We start from the raw sequence: 19604 nt of genomic DNA on the forward strand, positions 1-19604 counted from the left end.
GTTAGCAAACTGCTTGCTAAGTTTCGTGAAACTGGTTCAGTGTTGGATTTGCCAAAATGTGGACGCAAGAAAACTGTCACTAATGAAGAAACATCAGTGGCTGTCCCAGCTTCATTCAGCAAGAGTCTGCCAGAGATCAGTAATATCTTCCCCACTCGCTGTCTGAGGAGGGTGCACAGTATCCTGCAGGACCAACATCACCCTGCGCGCCACCTTTTCCATCTGCTGCCCTCAGGGAGAAGGTACAGGTCTATACAGGCCAGAACATCCAGACTGGCCAACAGCCTGTAGCCACAGGCTGTGAGGCTCCTGAACTCTCTGCCCCCCTCTCACGGACAATAACCATATCCAACTTCTTAATAGCAATGAACTGGTCTGCATTGGTGCATCATATCTTTATTCTCTTCCCCCTCCTGCCCCCCCTCTTTCTTAAATAGATAACTATCATATCTGATATCATATCTCACAGTACAATAATATTGAATGGGTTGCATTGTTGTATTTTGTCATGTTTCTCAGGTCTTTGTCTGAATTTCTACGAACATTATTGCTAAGGATTGTCTTATTGCATTGGAGTCACACTGGGTTAAATATGTACACTTGGGTTTTAAGGGGTATTTATTATTTTCTTCTTTTTTTTTGGGTTGTATGGAAGCCCCAAACGCAATTTCATTGTTCTTGACAATGACAATAAATAAATAAATACTAAAATACTAAAAAGAGCCCACAGCGTAGCACTCGCCGCATGTCACTGGAGAGTGGCATTAGTCGAACATCCCTTCGGCGGATATTGGCTACTCACAAATGGCACCCTTACAAACTCCAGCTACTGCAGCATCTCAGCGAGGATGACCCAGATCGGCACACAGAATTTGCAGAATGGGCAAAACAAAAATTGGAACAGGACCCTCAGATCACGCAGAAGATTTTGTTCAGTGATGAGGCAAACTTTTATGTGAATGGTGAAGTTAACAAACAAAACCACCGCTATTGGTCTGACACTAACCCACATTGGATGGATCCCTCCAAGACTGTTGGAACAACAAAAGTGATGGTTTGGTGTGGTATATGGGGTACAACGATAGTGGGTCCATTCTTCATCAATGGAAACCTCAAGGCCACTGGATATTTGAAATTGCTACATGATGATGTGCTTCCCTCTTTATGCACTGAAGCTGGCACGTTCCCTGAGTTTTTCCAGCAAGATGGTGCACCAACACATTATGGGTGCCAGGTCCGAGCATTCCTAGATGAACAGTTTCCTGGAAAGTGGATTGGTCGTCATGGGCCAGTTGAAAAGCCTCCAAGGTCTCCCGATCTGACCCCCTTAGACTTTTAGCTTTGGGGTCATCTGAAGGCAATTGTCTATGGTGTGAAGATACGAGATGTGCAGCACCTGAAACTACGGATATTGGGTGCCTGTGCTGGCATTTCTCCTGCGGTGTTGCTATCAGTGTGTGAAGAGTGGGAGAAGAGGGTTGCATTGACAATCCAACACAATGGGCAGCACATTGAACACATTTTATAAGTGGTCAGAAACTTGTAAATAACTCATGAAAGAATAAAGTTACGTTGAAAACAAGCACACCATTGTTTGATGTGTCACATGGCCCTGTTCCTATTGAAAAAACAAAAGTTGTATCCAAGATGGCCGACTTCTAAATGGCCACCATGGTCACCACCCATCTTGAGGAGTTTGCCCCCTCACATATACTAATGTGCCACAAACAGGACTTTAACATCACCAACCACTCCCATGTTATTACGGTGTATCCATATAAATGGCCCACCCTGTACAATACAGTGCATTGTTAGTAGATCACCCTGCAATTGTGATATCACAATAATTTGACAGTTGTGGACAGGTGTATTTTTATGGCTGGCCTTACCGCATATGTGTTTGTAAGAGTTTCATTGTCAGTAAGTTAAACTAAACTATGTTTAGTAAACAAACAGGGTGAATTATTGCCTATAAAATATAATACATCTTACATATATATATAAAAATATTTACATGCTTCCATCTCCCGTTTTTGGTCCGTGACATCTCTTACTTTTCAACTCTTTTTCTCCCTTCCTCGTTCACAGACACATAACGGGTATGGCAGTCCATTCTCCCTGCAGCACGGACTACACTGCCCATGAGGCTAGATTCTTTAGGGCTATGCCTGTAACACTCTGCCTATTGCCTTCATATTAAATCATTTTTGTGAATAATTTTTTAAAATATTTCTTCACGTCATTATGTGGGCTACAAGTAGAGGTGACATCGGCCGTGAGATTGAGACACAGACATGAGAGCCTCTTAATGCGTGTTTTGTTTGGGTTTCCACCGGCGTGGACACCAAAAATATAGAGTTCATAGCCTAATGAAACAGGAAAATACAGCCATGTAATCCATTCATTTCAACAAAGTAACTGTATTCTGAATACCACCTTTTAAAACGGTAACTGTAACGCAATACAGTTACTCATATTTTGTATTTTAAATACGTAACGGCGGTACATGTATTCCGTTACTCCCCAACACTGTTGCTAATCCACTTAATACCATCTGATTTTTTTTTTTGCTACATTTATTAAAGTGTTCCGTTCTGATTTTGCTTTGTTGATTCTGAAGTGTACATATTTTTTCTCATATATATGACACAAATATTGTTGAGCTATATACCATTCTTCTTATTTAAGCTATTTCTTAAGGGCCACTTTAGATAGGTCTATATAAAGTGCTAAATGTTGTTTATTTATGAATGTAAATTTGTTGTATTTTCTGTAGCAATTTAAAAAAAAAAAAAAAGGCTATTAATCTGCATGTGTAAACATGTATGTAAATTCTTGCGCAATTGCATGAGATAAAAGAAAAATATAAAACTACTACTACTTTCACATATTAAAAAAATAAGAGACAGCTCTGAGGGAATGTAGGGGGAAGCTAATTTATGTATAACTGTCCGTATGTAATTTAAACATTTTATGGTGACATATAGTGCCCTCCCCCCTCCCAACAGACACACACACACACACACACACACACACACACACACACACATACACACACACACATGTGTACACACTCAGACGCAAACACACACATGCAAATTGCAAATTCCAACTTCAAATGGAATGCAGCATTAGGTCATAAACTCCCTTGATCCAGGTCTTAAAGAGCCAAGTTATCAATGGAGAAAAGCCTGCAGCCAAAAATAATAACTAACACTTAAAAAAAAAAATCAAACAGAATATGAAGACACTTTAATTTGACATTCACAGGTTTGTTTAGAATGTTTTACACTATAAATGTCATCACATTTATTTTCAAGATAAAAGGAGCCTATCTGAAGGGGTTCTTTAAGACCTGGAAGCAAATCAAACACCCTATCCCCCATTTGTCATGGAAACCACCGCTAGCCATTGGTCAGAGGTGGTAACCATGGTAATAAATACAAACCACTGAGATGGTGTCATCAGGGTAGGTGGATTATTATAACAACGAGTTAACCGCCGTGTCCCATTCATCACACTCGCATACTGCGACACCCAGCTGGCAGTAAGCCTTGGGATGAATCTATCTGCTCTCCATAGTGAGTTATGTGTATAGGGACAGCTTGAACACTGGCTAATTACCACCTGATAACAAGCAGTTTGTCAGCCAGGGTTATTACTGTGACTTCAAGTTACTGAGTTTAGGAAAAATCTGGATCTCTTTAAAGCTCAAAGTAGTTTAGCATGATTTTCTCTTTCATCTACATATACAGAGAGAAGAACTGTAGGAATTAGGAGAGGGATGGTATGCTAGGCAGCAGGTTAGTAGTGTGAATGGTACATGGCAGTGCAGGTTGGCCAGCATTGTTATACTGATCCACCCACCTTAATGGGGATCCTTTTGGTGTGGCGATGCCATAGCCTTTTGAGTCCAGGTTTCCTCCAACTTTCATTGTGTCACAGGGTTTCCTCTGCTCAATGTACTCATTCATGGTGGACTCCAGCAGGTAAGCGTACTTTCCCTTGGATTTCCTGACACGCTGGACACCCTCTGATGTTTTCTTGACAAAAACTGAAGGTTCTGCGTTTTTCATGTACTGCCACATCTTGTCAAACAAGGCGATTTTAGAACGCTAAAAAAGAGAAACAGACACAGATAGTATGCGATAACTTAATTTTTATAACTTACCTTTAGATAACCTGTAATGTATGTAAAGAAGGCGTTTACCTAAAGCACTTTTGAAGGTAAAGAGAGTATGACTGTAGCCTGAATGAGTTGATGCATCATCCCACAAGACAATATTCTAAAACTAGCTCCATAATGCTCCACTGGGCAATGTTGTTAAGCCTAAATTGTAAAACTGTTAAAACCTAGTAATACTGTAGGTTCTGTGGGGATCAGGGAAATTATTTTACTGCTACTGTTCATAACCATCATCTTTATCATTGCATTAATCAGCATTGCATTAAAGCATTTATTGAAGCTGTTAACATTACATTAAAGTCTGTATTACAGGTGGTATCATAATCATGGAATATTCTTTCATTGCAGGAGCAACTGTAATCATTTTATACACATTGCATTTTGGTGCTTATTAAAGAGTTGAAGCTCGGTCAGTTAATTGATGGTCAGAAGCTTTGTCCGGCGCGATCTATTGAGCAAAGTGGCCTAGAGCTATGGAAGAATTGCATACACGTGTGTTCATTAAAATCATCGTTTGACTCCACCCGGCCGGATCAGTGTTGTTATTTGGATTTCCTCCTGTATCCCTCCTCAATATTTGAACCCTTAACAATATACATCAATACAACTATTATAGCCCAAATTTTAATAATATGTATGCATTACGTGCATAGTAATTACATAAATTTAAAAAAAGTGCAATAAACTACAAAAAAATTGAAAATCGTTTTTTTAACATATATTTCTAGTTAGAGAAATTTAAGAGGCTTATCCCTCAAAACTGTAAATACAAAAAAGTTGCACAAAATAGTTTCCCACCACAGGAAATTTATTTTAAGTGTCTTCATACTTTTATTTTTGAAATACACCAATTTTTATATACTGCAGGAAAAACGAAAATAAATATTATAATGCAAATTTGCAAAAAAACAGCATATGCATCAAAATAAACTATTTCCAGCAGTGCAATATGAGTCCTAAGCATCCCAGAAACGACACAGAAAGTCATAAAGTCAAACATAACTTTTAAAAACACCAGTACAGGCTCGCAAGGCCCTGATGGGGGCCCTTCATGTCCTGAGGAAGAATAACCTGGGCCAGAAGCTCCTGCTGGACTTCTACCACTCCTCAGTGGAGAGCATGCGCTTCTACTGGCTGGGTCTTTAGTACACAGGGGCCACTACTGACAACAGGAAGGCAACACAGAGGGTAATTAATACTGGTCAAGTTGGCTGACATCAGCCACCCTTAGAGGCCTTTGCCAGCTCCTCCTGTCTCAAGAAAAACAAGGTCATCACAGGTGACCCCTTGCACCCCGCCCACCACCTGTCTGACCCGCTCCCGTTTGGTCAGCACCTCAGGTCAATCGGGTCCCACACCTACAGACAGACTAAAAGTTTATTCCCCTGGGCCATTCGGACTTTTAAGAAACACTCCCCCCCCAACCCACCCCTGCCCACTCACCTCACTAATCTGAGTACCCTGATCACTCAGAACACTCACATGTGGACTCTAAACTCAGAGCAAGTGCTTTGCACCTCTTCCAAGCACTTTGTTCTTCAATATGTGCTTTTCTCTTGCTTTGTATACATTTATTGGGGTGACCGTGGCTCAGGGGGTTGGGAAGCGTATCTGTAACCGGAAGGTCGCCGGTTCGATCCCCGGGCTCTCTGTCCTGGTCGTTGTGTCCTTGGGCAAGACACTTTACCCTAACCGCCTACTGGTGATGGCCAGAGGGGCCGATGGCGCGATATGGCAGCCTCGCTTCTGTCAGTCTGCCCCAGGGCAGCTGTGGCTACAACTGTAGCTGCTTCCACCAGTGTGTGAATGTGAGAGTGAATGAATAGTGGCATTGTAAAGCGCTTTGGGTGCCTTGAAAAGCACTATATAAATCCAATCCATTATTATTATTCTCCTATTTGTTATTTATGCCTGCTGTCTTACTATTTATATTTTAGTCCTGCACTGATGCTGTGGAGCCTCCATAATTTCATTGCATGTACAATGACAACAAAGGGTCATTGGGATGTGACTCTACTGTCACATCCCACTCTGGGCAGCGCATCTCGCATGTTCTTCTCTCTGCCTCTTCCTCATTTCAGACTTGCTGCCCCGTGGGAAACCTCCCATAGACTTTCTCCGCACATTTGCAAATAAGTTGAAACCTCACATATTCTCCCGCTGTGCACCTGTAAATAAATTCACCATCACATCAAAGTACTTTGAGTTGTGTGTCCGCCCTCCAGTACCCTGTTCCCGTTACCAAAGGAGCCTGCTGAGCCCATGCAAATCGGGCAATCCAGGCTCACTCCGTAGGAGAGAGAGAGGCGTTTTCCTGCATGGGAGTTTGTACTGTGATCGGCCAGGGCATTTCATTGGCACCTGAAATTTGGGGGTACTGGTGGGCGTTTCAGGTGCAGCTAAACTCCATCTCCCTCCCTGTGAAGCTCAAATACCATCAGACCTCTCATTCTCTCCAAGCATTCGTGGAGTCCGGTTGTGAGAAAAATTTAATAGACATGGATCTAGCCCGACAGCAAGGTTTCCCTTGGTGCCTCTCAAGCCTCCCATTCCGGCCTCCACTCAAGGTTTTGCCTATATCACTCATAAAACCAAGCCCGTGCAGCTAATCACATCGGCCAACCATTGGGAAACAATAACTCTCTTCATGTTTCCATCCCTTATCTTTGGTTTTCCCTGGTTGAAAAATCAGAACTCCCACCTGGACTGGACTGCTAGCAAATACTTAACTGGATTTTAACGTGTCACTCTCTCTGTTTGCAATCAGCTCTACTCTCAGTTTCCAGCTCCTGGTGCTGTACACAACCATCTTAGATCTATTTCTGGTCCTCGAGGAGTACCATGACCTCAGAATGGTCTTCAGTAAGGAAAAGGCTCTTTCTCTGCCACCACATCATCCCTATGATTGTGCTATTAACCTCCTCTCTGGTGCTGCTCTCCCCTCCAGTCCACTATACAATCTTCCTAGGCCAGAGAGGGAGGCAATGGAGGAATACATTCAGGAATCACTAGTGGCTGGCATGATCCAACTCTCGACTTCCCTGGTAGTATTCCAAGCCCTCGTCCATGATGTACTAAAAAAATTTTTACTCACCCCCTGGTTGCAGAGACATAATGCTCACATTGATTGGACCAGGTAAAAAAAATCACCAGCTGGAGCCTGTTTTGCTTGGCGAACTGTTTGAGGTCAGCCATTCCCACTGCAACAGCAGATCGAGCTCCACCCCTGTCACAAACACCAGACCTTCCCTCCAGAGTATCATGATTTACAGGAAGTGTTCAATAAAGACAAGGCTCGCTCTCTACCGCCTCACCGACCATACGATTGCACTATTGACTTACTTCCGGAAGCCCCGTTGCCCTCTAGTAGACTGTATAACCTGTCCCGTCCTGAGAGAGAATATATGGAGAACTACATCCAGAACTCGCTGGCAGCAGGAATAATTAGACCTTCTTTCTCCCCAGTTGCTGCGGGCTTCTTCTTTGTATGAAAGAAGGATGGGTCGCTGTGGCCGTGTATCGATTATCGAGGTTTGAACGATGTTACTGTAAAAAATAAATACCCTCTCCCACTAATCAACTCTGTTTTCGAGTCTCTCCAGGAAGCCACAGTTTTGAGTTCCACACCTCATCTATTTCCTTTTTGGGCTACATTTTGGCAGGAGGACAGGTGAAGACCGACCTAGTAAAGGTCAAGGCGGTGCTGGAATGGCCGGTCCCAGAGTCACGGAAAAAGCTTCAAAGCTTCCTTGGGGACGCGGACTTTTTACCGCCACTTCATTCGGAACTACAGCCAAGTGGCTGCGCCTCTCACCTGTTTCACCTCATCTACGGTACCTTTCACCTGGCCCCCAGAAGCCCACTCAGCTTTCGCTAAGTTGAAGCACATTTTTACATCCGCACCCATTCTAATCCATCCTGATACTTCTAAGCAGTTTATCGTGGGGAGTGACGGACTGAGGAGGTAATTGACAGAAGTGACGTACAAGGTAAGCGACTCATGCTGTAACTGACGTCAGACCCAGAAGATTTTGGCGGAAAATTAAAGCGAATGGTAGTTTAGAATTGAACAAAGTTTCTTTAAGCTTCAGTATTACCAAATATACTAATAAATTGTCATATAACTAACAACATCTGTCCTAACCCTAACACCCTGGAGGACAACGGGGAGAATTTAGACGCTCTCCAAGATTACATCGACCGCTGTTTCCAAGATTTAGTCATGAAGAAGGCTCAGAGTGCATCTTCCCCGGCCAAAATTGAGACACGTCCTATTGTGGCCAAATTCGGCCACTTCAAACAAAAGGAACAGGTGAAAAGCCGCGGCAGGGAATTAAAAGGAACGGACTTCAGCGTGAACGACCAAAGAGATCCTGGAACGAGATAATTGATAAAAAAAAATAAAAAATTCTTAGTACAAAGACTACGCCTACAAAATTATGAACATGGTAATAAATCCGGTCAATTTCTAGCAAACCAGCTAAAAATAAAGAAAGAAAAAACAACTATATGTGCTGTTCAAGATTCATCTGGGAACACAATATATGAACCGATACAAATAAACAACATTTTCAGGGATTTCTATAAAAGATTGTATTCACCACAAATAAACCCATCTAAAAAGGAAATTGATCAGTTTTTGGACAACATAACTCTTCCAAAATTATTAGACACTCAAGCAATGGCACTGGATTCACCACTGACATCAGGTGAACTCCAGGAAGCCCTGATAAGTATGCCCAATAATAAGGCTCCAGGTCCAGACGGCTTTCCTGCAGAATTCTACAAAGAATTCTGGACATTTTCTAGCACCAGTTTTTTACAGAACGTTGTTGGAAATCAAAGAAAAGGGCAGACTTCCATCAAATATGAATTCTGCAAACATTAATCTCCTGCTAAAACCAGGCAAAGACCCTGTATATCCCTCAAGCTATCGTCCAATATCCCTTATAAATGTAGACCTTAAAATAATCTGCAAAGCTCTCTCAAAGAGACTGGAGAAAATAACCCCCCTCTTAATTCATCCTGACCAAACTGGTTTCATAAAAGGTAGGCACTCATCAACAAATACACGTAGATTACTTAATTTGATAGACTACTCATACAGTAAAAACCTAGAAACTACAATATTCTCTTTAGACGCAGAAAAAGCATTTGACAGAGTTAACTGGAAATTTCTATTTGCAACTTTACACAAATTTGGTTTTGGATCCTCTTTCATAAACTGGTTAAAAATATTATATAATTCCCCAACAGCTTGTGTCAGAACAAATGACCAGACATCCTCCAGCTTCTGTCTCCTGAGGGGCACCAGGCAGGGATGCCCACTCTCCCCTTCACTGTTTGCAATTTTTATTGAACCACTAGCAGCAGCAATTAGACAGAATTCAGTAATTAAGGGCATAAAATGCAAGAACGTGGAACATAAAATCAGCCTTTATGCGGATGATGTGTTACTTTTTCTCCAAAACTCACAAACCAATATCTCTGGGGTGATTGAATTGATAAACTCTTTTGCAAGAATATCAGATTACTCAATTAACTGGTCAAAATCTACAGTCCTTCTGATTAATTGCTCCTTCCATAACTCCTTTTCTACACCACTGCAATCGGGAAATATAAAGTATTTAGGTATTAATGTTTCTCCCAAGCTTGCAGATCTAACTAAATTAAACCATATCCCACTTTTAAAGACAGTAGAAGGTGATCTGGCTAGGTGGAAATGTTTACCCATATCACTCATGGGAAGGGTTGCCGCTATAAAAATGATGGTCTTACCAAAAATAAATTATTTATTCTCAATGATCCCAACTAAACCGCCACAAGATTGGTTCAAATCTCTAGATTCATGTATGTCCAAATTCCTTTGGAAAAATAAACCTCCCCGTATAAGCTTAAAAACACTACAAAAGACCAAGGATAAAGGAGGATTAGAACTACCTAACTTTCAGCACTACTTCTTAGTCAACAGGCTAAGGTTTATCTCAGGATGGCTAAAACATACCCTCTTAGATGAACCTTGGCTAGATGTAGAACAAGCACTTTGCAATAATCTAGAGCTTATCAGCTCAAACATCCAACGACATGAATGCTTCAAAAGCGTCAACATCAGCTCTTCTCTGACAGCATGGTGGGAATTTCTAAAATTGACGGAGTCTTTTTAATCCCATGCAAACGTACATCTATCTGGAACAACCCTGACATATTATAAAACAATAATATGATAAACCTTTCAGATTGGAGTGGTAAAGGAATCAAATACTTAGAACATATACTAGAAGGAACAGAATTTATTCCATTTGACAGACTGGTTACACAATATGGGATCAACAAGAAAAGATTTTTAGAATATCAACAAATTAAATCCATAGTAAAAAATAAATTTAAACCGGGTCAAGTTGAACTACAAACACCACCAAGTGTGGTTCAATTTCTTACTCTTAAAATCCCCAAATTACTATCTAAAATATACAGAATGCTTTCTAAAACAGATGAATCAATATCACTTCCTATTGCAAAATGGGAAGCGGATTTATCAGTTAACTTAGACCTAAACTTCTGGTCTCAGATTTGCTTAAAAACCTTTCATCTAATTAGAAATCCCAGTCTTCAATTAATTCAATACAAAATATTACATAGAGTGCACTATACAGGTCATCGGATGTTCAAGATGGGCTTTACGTCTACCAACAACTGCTCACACTGCCAAACCAATTCAACGGACAATTATATACACGCTCTTTGGTTCTGTCCACCAGTTCAGAGGTTTTGGCGCGAGATATGTGAAGACTTATCAAAGTGTCTGAAATGTAACATTCCAACTTCCCCTTTAGTGTGTTTGTTGGGCAGCTTAGATAATGTCACTACAGATAAGAATATAGCCCATATGGTTTTCACTGCCCTATGCATAGCCAAGAAAACAGTCCTCATGAACTGGAAAAATAAAAATAATCTTAATTCTAACCAATATAGAAATTATCTATTAGATTACATTAGTCTTGATACAGCCTCTGCCACCACATCAGATCAATTGCTCTGGGCTCCTTTGATCAGCTCCATCACCTAGCGGGGATGGGGGGTCATAGTTTGGTCCCACCTTCGCTGTTGTGATTGGTGTGGGGGTAGGGACAGGCTTAGGGCGTCGGGGGGTTCCCCAGGAGCATCTACCTTGGAGGGCTCAACCTGGGGTAGCGGTCATGGCCTATTAAGGGCTCTGTTGGCTCTTAGGTGACGGTTTCCTCGTGGCTGCGTGCAGTGGGGCTAGGGGAGGGTCTGTGCTGACGGACGTGGGTTACTGACCTGGTAGCCTGGCTGCCCCGGGGTGGGTCCGGGACGGGCGTGGGGTTGTGGGGGTACTCCGTCTCCGGGCTGGGGCCCTGGTTGGTGTGTTGCCGGGGTTGTGGGCGGGTGGGTGTATGGGGGCCCAGCCCTGGCGCAGGGTGCCGCTCCATGTCCTCCTGGGTTTTAAATGCACCTTAGAACACACATGCATCAACAATACATATGAGCGGGCAGACGGAGGTCTGGAATCTTCTCACACCCCCGTTCTCTGCGGCCTGATGGAGCGGGGGTGCTAGGAGGAGGATTTGGCCGTTCGACTGGCGTCTGGAATGTGGGGCCTCCCTGCTGCTGCGGAGTCGGGGCGGTCTGCATCTCTCCACCCCAGGGAAAAGGGTAACACCACCTGGGTCTGGGTGCAGTTTCCCCCTCCAGCGGCAAGGGTACCTAGACCTGGGGCTTAGAGTACGCTTGGGGAGTGTGATTGTGTGTACAGTGTCTCTTTATGTCTGTCTCCACGTTGGGTGAGTGCCTGACATATGTGCCTGTATGTCTGTGTCCATATGTCAGGTCGGGTATCAGACGCCACCTCTCTAGGGACATCTCAGGCCCTCCAAGGTATGGAGGCCTATCTCCCACCACCACTTCCCCTGCCAGTGGCAGACGCCCACAGACATCGGTGCGTTGGTGGGTCTTTGTGTCCGGGGATGGGCGTCACACCGGCTCACTCCTTGGTGGCTGCTTATCGGGGCCTGGAGCCTGGGGCTCGCTCGGGCCACTTCGGGGGTGGGGTGCCCTCGGCCTCGGTCACTCTGGCGCAGCTGGCTGCCGGCGCTCCCTGGGCACGTCACTGCTTATGCTCCGCGGCTGCTGAGTGACCCCTCATCTGGGACTCTCCTCAGCTCTTTCTGGGATAGTGGCACGGCTGCCCCTCTCTTGGTCTTCCTTGGTCTCTTGTGTTCTGAGAGCCTCCGGATGTCTGGAGTTTTGATCTCCTCTATACCTGCTTCATGCCCTGGTGGACGGGGCTGTGGCTCCCCACACCCTCTAACAGATATGTAGGAACATGTAGGAACCTTTTAAAAACAAGCGCATTCATGCTCACAGGTGTACAGACGGGTGCTCATACACAAAAAACTATACCCTTATTGGCTACGACCTTAAAGCGCACTGTGCGCTGTCGATCTTACACAATAATGTTTAACATTTAGTATTTACTGTTATATTGCCATAGATCATCATGATGTTGTTTATTCTATTGCTCTAGTTTCCTTCTGCTTGTTTTCTTTTTTCTTTCTCAACAGGTGATCCAGGAAAAGAAAAAGAGAAAAAAAAAGACAAAGGTGATGAAGCAGTCTTTTCTCACTATCTCTTTTCTCCTTTTTCTTTCCCTCTCCTTCTGTTAACTTTCTTCTCAACTGTTCTTCTTGTTTTTCTTTCCCGTCATCGGGTCCAGTCTGGCCTGATTACAATAACTAATAAAAATATAAAAATAACTAATAAAGATCAAATAAACTATGACAATCAAGATGACCAGTATAGCAAAAGGCCCACTTGGGAAAGTAAATCTGTTGGGCATTTTTCTTGGCCTTCAGACAATAATTCTGATTGCTACAGTGCCAGACAGGACACACACACACACAAAAAAAAGCAGTTTATCGTGGATGTTGATGCGTCCGACACCGAAGTTGGGGCAGTTCTCTCCCAGCGGTCCGGGCCACAAGGTAAGCTCCAGCCATGCGCCTACTCCTCATGCCGACTCACCCCCACGGAGAGAAACTATGACATTGGCGACAGGGAGCTCCTGGCTATAAAACTTGCCTTAGAAGAATGGCGCCACTGGCTGGAGGGGGCGGAACAGCCTTTCCTCATATGGACAGACCATAAAAATTTAACTTACCTCAGAACGGCCAAAAGATTAAACTCATGGCAAGCCCACTGGTCTCCATTCTTCACTCACTTTGACTTCACTCTCTCCTATCGCCCAGGGTCACAGAATGTCAAGCCTGACGCGCTCTTCTGTCAGTGTTCCTTGGACACTGAAGCATCCTCTCCCGCCACTGTCCTGCCCCCTGCCTGCGTTTTAGGCGCTCTCATCTGGGACATTGAGGAGACTATCTGCCAGGCCCTCGCAGGGGACCCCAACCCAGGTACCGGGCCACCTGGGCGGCGCTTCGTCCCCGCTACCGCCCATGGGGCGGTCATTCATTGGATTCACACTGCACGATTTTCGTGCCACCCTGGCGTGAGTAGAACAATACAACTCCTTAGACGACATTTCTGATGGAAATTTCTAATAAAGGACGTAAAGGAATATGTGTCAGCCTGTGCCGTTTGCGCTCACAACAAGCCATCCACTAAGCACCCCCTAGGTCAGCTCCACTCGCTCACAACACCTCACCGGCCTTGGTCTCACATCTCCCTTGATTTTGTTACTGGTCTCCCCAGCTCCTCTGGAAAGAGTGTCATTCTCACCGTCGTTGATAGATTCTCTAAAGCTGCTCACTTCATCCCACATCTAGCTCAGTTGTGTGCCGTTGAACCACTATGTGAAACTAAGTTAAATGAATGTGACATACAAAAAATTAACATACAAAGGGCCTGAAACCATGCTGACTTGAATTCAAGTTTTCTTTTAAATGACAAAATTTTGTTTTGGGGACAAATATATCTTTCAGCTTATAAAGAGGACAGGTTTCAGGACATGATTCAGTTGAACTCCAAGGAAAGATCTATCGGAAATTTTGGATTAAGTTGCGAGACTACAATCATCATATTTTGTCATCTAAGGATTCCCATTTGAAACAATAAATTTCATAAACACTCTAGGTGCGTGGAAGTGCTGAAGCAGGCTCTTCCTATTGTCCAGCTGATACTAAAAGTCCTTACCCTGAAAAACTCCTTGGTGGATCCAGAGTCCAGTGTTCCATATGCTATCTCCGTCTGCTTAGCCAAATCTTCAGCACTCTCAATGGGAGACACCATCCTCTCCACCGTGAGGAAGGCAGCCAGGTTAGCAGTGTATGATGAGATAATGATCAGAGTGAAAAACCACCACACCCCACCAACTATACGTCCTGAAAGAGACCTGCCCACATAAACACATGAATCAAATTAAACTGTTCTAGGACTCATGGCAAATTCATTCAATTACATCTTGAGGCACTTGTTGTTATGATTTGACACATTGTAGATTCTTACTGAAGGCATCAAAACTGTAAATGAACACACATGGAATTGTGTAATAAAAAGTGTGAAATAACTCAAACCATGTTTCATATTTAAGATTCTTCGTAACAGCCTTTGCTTTGATTACTGCTTTACACACTGTTGGCATTCTCTTGATGAGTTTCATGAGGTCGTCACTTGAAATGGTTTTCCAAGCATCTTGAAGGAGTTTCCAGAGATGCTGAGCACTTGTTGGCCTGTTTACCTTTACTCGGCGGTCCATTCCATCCGAAACCATTTCCTTTGGGTTTTAGGTCTCCTTCTTGGTTCTAAAAGTTCTAAAAGTAATGATGGACTGATAATTCTCTTAGCTGTCATTTCTACTTAGCTGATTGGTTCTTGCCATAATATGAATTTGAATAGCTGTCAAATAGAGCTGTCAGCTGTGTACCAACCTGACATCTGCTCAACACAACTGATGGTCTCAACTCCATTAAGAAGGCAAGGAATTCCACCACTGAACCCTGACAGGCACACCTGTGAGGTGAAACCATTTCAGGTGGCTACATCATGAAGCTCATTGAGAAAAGGCCAAAAGTTTTCAGCACTGTGAACAAAGCAAAGTGTGGCTACTTTCAGGAATCCAAAATACTGCTACATAATTCCATATATTTTGCTCCATATATTTGATGGAGCAAAATATATGGAGCAGAGAAACAACATTAAATGAGAAGGTGTGTCCAAACTTTTGACTGGTCATTGTGGATAAAGAAAATATTTTCAGCTGACAGACTACAGTGACTTGCCCAACACAGCTAGCTACAGCAGCAATGCCATAGTGGCAACAGCCTCACCCAAACTGGACAGTTTAACAATGACCACATACATCTCTTCATGGCCATAGTTAACATTACAAACATGATGCTATACCAAGTCAGTGTAAAAATATTAGGGTTGAAGTAGAACAGAACAATTGTAGCATGAACAGAGTTTCTAATGCACTTTTATCTCATTCAGTCTATGATAAGAACTGTGCCTGTTTTACAGCCCTTAATTAGTATTAATATTCAGTTCCTGATTAACGAGGCAGTGAATGTATATTAATATAATATACTGATTACAACATCGGGAGCTAATACCGTATATGACTATGAAATGTCAAGGGCATACCAACCTTGGTGAGATGTCACAACCCTGCCGCATGAAAGCACCCAAAGAAAACCAAAGAGAATTAAAGATCCCAAACTCATTGGTGGATTCAGTGGTTAATGGCAAGGCTCCATCTTCTGGCTCCTCAAGCGTCCATTCATAAGGGCTGAACCTGGATACCTACAGCAGCAAAGCATTAGAATGTCAACAGAAATACACAAATTACATAGATTGTTATAACAGGGTTTTCTAAAAGTTTGCAAAAAACAAGGCATTTCATTTTTTCCACTGTTTCAAAGAGCCCAGCCACAAAGTAGGTGCCTACACTCAAAAAAATGAAACGTTGACTTTAATTAAAATTATTTTGTCAACAGGTTCCACGAAATTGAATTATGTTAGTTTAAAGCAAAAATCTTTAGTTCATCTAATTTAAAAAAACTACTTAAGATTAACAAGACATATTTAAGACTAACTAAATCAAGTTATGTTGTATGAACATAGATGATATATTTTCAGGTTAGATAGTTTAGATTAGTTACTTCAACACATTTCTTATTTGTGGCAGTAAAATGTTAAATTTAAGTTAGATTAATTCAAATATTATATTTTCAGCCACCTTGTGCTTTATTAATTAGTTTTACATAAATCTATTTTGTCAACAGGTTCCACACAAATGAATTAAGTACATCCAACTTATTTTTTTAAATTTATTTTATTGCCAACACATTCAGTGAGCATTTGTGTAAACCCAGTCCAAAATAAAACACAACAGCTCATTAGGGTTAGTAATTAACAGTATGTAGACAGATGCAACATCAAGACTTTAAATTAAATGTCTGTATCTACCAGAAATAGAAGAAAAAAAAAACGCATTGAAGATCACATAACACATTGATAAGATGACACTTGAGTTATGCACATGTGATTCTAGTAAGGTCTGTGAGTGTTTTTTTCTTTTAGTGTCTAAAATGGATAGCAAAGTTGCTATTTGCAATGATTGCTTAGGGTCAGTCCAGTAACACAATGCCAATGAAGTGCTTTCCTTTAACAATGTAAAGTGAAGTGTCCACCTCAACAGCCACAATTTAAAAAAAAATAAAAAAAAATAACAACAACAACAACAACAATAATAATAAATAGTCCACTGATATTAGCAATCAAAGAAAATTACATCACCATCCCAAATAAAACTTTAACAAAACATGCCAACATTATGGTCTAACAATAAAACAGCTTGTCAGCGTTCAGTTTTTTTGCAACAGCACAGCAGTAACCATTTAACACTCGCCACTGTCAACATTTATTTTACCAGTGTTTGGGCAAAAAACTTCAGATGTAAACATTTTAACATGGAAACAATTGTTCGTCTTTAAAAGTCCACAAAATATACATTCATCCTGCATTCCCAACTTGGATGATCTGATATCCTCGTGTTGGTGTTGTTCCCAGACCATCATGAAAATGTTGTTCCAGGTTCAACATTGCAAGTGACCAATCACATTGTTGTGACGTTATTCTATTCCAAGCCATTCGTGCATTTATGAAATTCCAATGTTGCAAGGACAATATCAATTCTGCTTACTGTTTATTAAAGGGTTACGGTTAGGGTTAGGGTCAGTTGATCGGCGGACAGAGGCGGTTTCACGCAGCTTAAGTACAGTTTTTTGTTTTACGCCGGTTTTTCCCGAAGTCGCAAAAGTATGACGTCACAACATTCTGATTGGTCACTTGCAATGTTGATCCTGGAACAACATTTAGTATGATGATCTGGGAACAACACCAACACGAGGATATCAGATCAACCTCCTAACTTACCCTTAATTTTAGTATGTATTGCAATTACCTTTACAATGCACACAATGTAACACAAACTGAATATGAACATATTTCCACCTCATAACAATATGCCTTGAACGCTAATATACACACCACCCTTCAACATTTCTGGTGCAGTATCATCTCTCAATTAAATCCTTTAAATCTCAATACTTTTGATTGTCTCTTAGCTTTCAGTCTTGAGGTTAACTGAGATTCAGTGCATATATCCCACCCATTAAGAGTGCACATGCAGAGGCCAGGTCTTCCAGGTCATGCAGGACACACTAGATGGTTATACCCACTGTAGGGTAATTTCCAATAAACCAAGTTCAAAAAAGAAGAGTCTATGGCTGACGCGTGTTCCTGGTTTCCAAAAGAAATGCTTCCAGTTGCATTATGATTTGAAGACTGTTTATTTATTACAAACGGAAGATGTAACAATGAACTCCTTCCTAAAAAGCATGAAAGTTCCAAAAAATAGCAGTTATCCAGAACTAGCTGTGCACACGGTCAGAAAACCGTGAGACTCCTAACCTCTCTGTCCATGCTCCTCCCCTTCCCTCTCACACAGGGTTTCATGCTACTATTGCACTTACATAATTAAAGTGAGAGGTACCCCCTTTTAGGTTCCAATCCCAAAACAGTGACTTAAAATTACTTTATGTAAACACATATATTTTCACATTTATTAATCCTGAAAAGATGACTTATGTAATGAATCTATGAATTATAAAACAAACATGAACTCAATCGTAAATAAAAATATAAAGCAGACGTCTGGCGCTTACACCCACATCGGCTGGAGGAGTGCTGGCATCAGCTCTTTCGATGGTAAAGATAGCAAGGGTAATTTGTTCCAGCTCCCTCTGAACAGCTGTAGCTTAGACACAAAAACATAGAAAAATGGCATCCAGTTTTAAAAAAAGAAAGAAAAAGGGCCAAAGCTACCCTTTAATGACGTAAACACAATATTAGGAACATGCACCCCAGTGTGCCACTATTTTAGACTACAGATTCAACGATAAATATAAATAGTTTGGGTATACAAGAAGATTTCCCAAAACATTTAAACAGGTGCCATGCAAATTACAACAACAACAACATTACAACATGCAACAACATTAGTTATTCAAAATTTGGTTTAATACAGATAAAAAACTAAACTAAAATTACCAACCAATTATTCTTTGAAGAGGATGCTTGGGTCTTCATTCAGGTAAAAAGGTAGTGCCCTGAGGACACACTCCCTCCCCTTTTCAATGGTTTCCTTCTGTAGAGAGTGGCAGAGATACAGGAAGAGAAAACAGATATACTTTAGGATGACAGAAACTCACATTATACGCAAAATGAATGACATATCCACTGCACAGATAGACATGTACACAAGACCAACTAATCATCACATGGACATGAATAGTTAACCTGTTGGGCAGGGTTTCCACCACATTATATATGTCCATAATGGAGGTAAAGACAAACTAATACATCATCTTTTTTGCATTCAAAACATAACATAAAAACATTCACTTCTGGTTTAACCTAAATCAAGGGATCAGATTTTACATATGTTTAGGTAATTTAAATTTTCCAACGTTTTGAGTACCAAACTTTGTCTTGCTTAATATAAATGTAAGTGCACTGTGCAGCTACCATACACTAGCTGTTTAAATTTGAAAATGATCTTATTAGCCATAATATTTTGCTACCAACAGAATAACGCACCTGTGTGGCTGGGGCCAAGGTTTGTCTAATTTTCTTCCCTGCAACGCCTCCTTTTTTCTTGAAGACTTTTATGAGCTGGTCAGTGTATTGGTCAAGTTGTGTAAAAAGCCTTGGAACATGTGCAGCAGTAGTAATCCTCACATATTCTGCTTCCACCTGAAAATATGTCAACAAACACAACATACTGTACTGTAAATATACATACTATATGTACACATATACAAACTAAAACTAATGTAGTAAGACCTCATTAAAGCTATAATTTTAACACAAACATTTACAC

The 19604-nt window shown here is 41.6% G+C and overlaps 1 protein-coding gene across 3 annotated transcripts in view; it reads right to left on the reverse strand.

Moving 5' to 3' along the window:
* Positions 1-19604, reverse strand: part of LOC146629994 (glutamate receptor 2-like) — a 119680-nt gene that overhangs the window by 51615 nt on the left and 48461 nt on the right. For all 3 annotated transcript variants that reach the window (XM_085355533.1, XM_085355532.1, XM_085355531.1), the window contains exons 14-16: positions 15807-15961; positions 14354-14552; positions 3868-4115 (exon numbers count right to left, since the gene is read on the reverse strand). In XM_085355533.1, the coding sequence (XP_085211659.1) occupies positions 3868-4115; positions 14354-14552; positions 15807-15961 (602 nt within the window). The remainder of the gene's footprint in view (positions 1-3867; positions 4116-14353; positions 14553-15806; positions 15962-19604) is intronic.

The sequence above is a fragment of the Diplotaxodon limnothrissa genome, linkage group LG6 (genome assembly GCF_057381915.1).
Source record: "Diplotaxodon limnothrissa isolate DT_005_m linkage group LG6, D_limnothrissa_male_GT1.1, whole genome shotgun sequence".
Classification (NCBI taxonomy): domain Eukaryota; kingdom Metazoa; phylum Chordata; class Actinopteri; order Cichliformes; family Cichlidae; genus Diplotaxodon; species Diplotaxodon limnothrissa.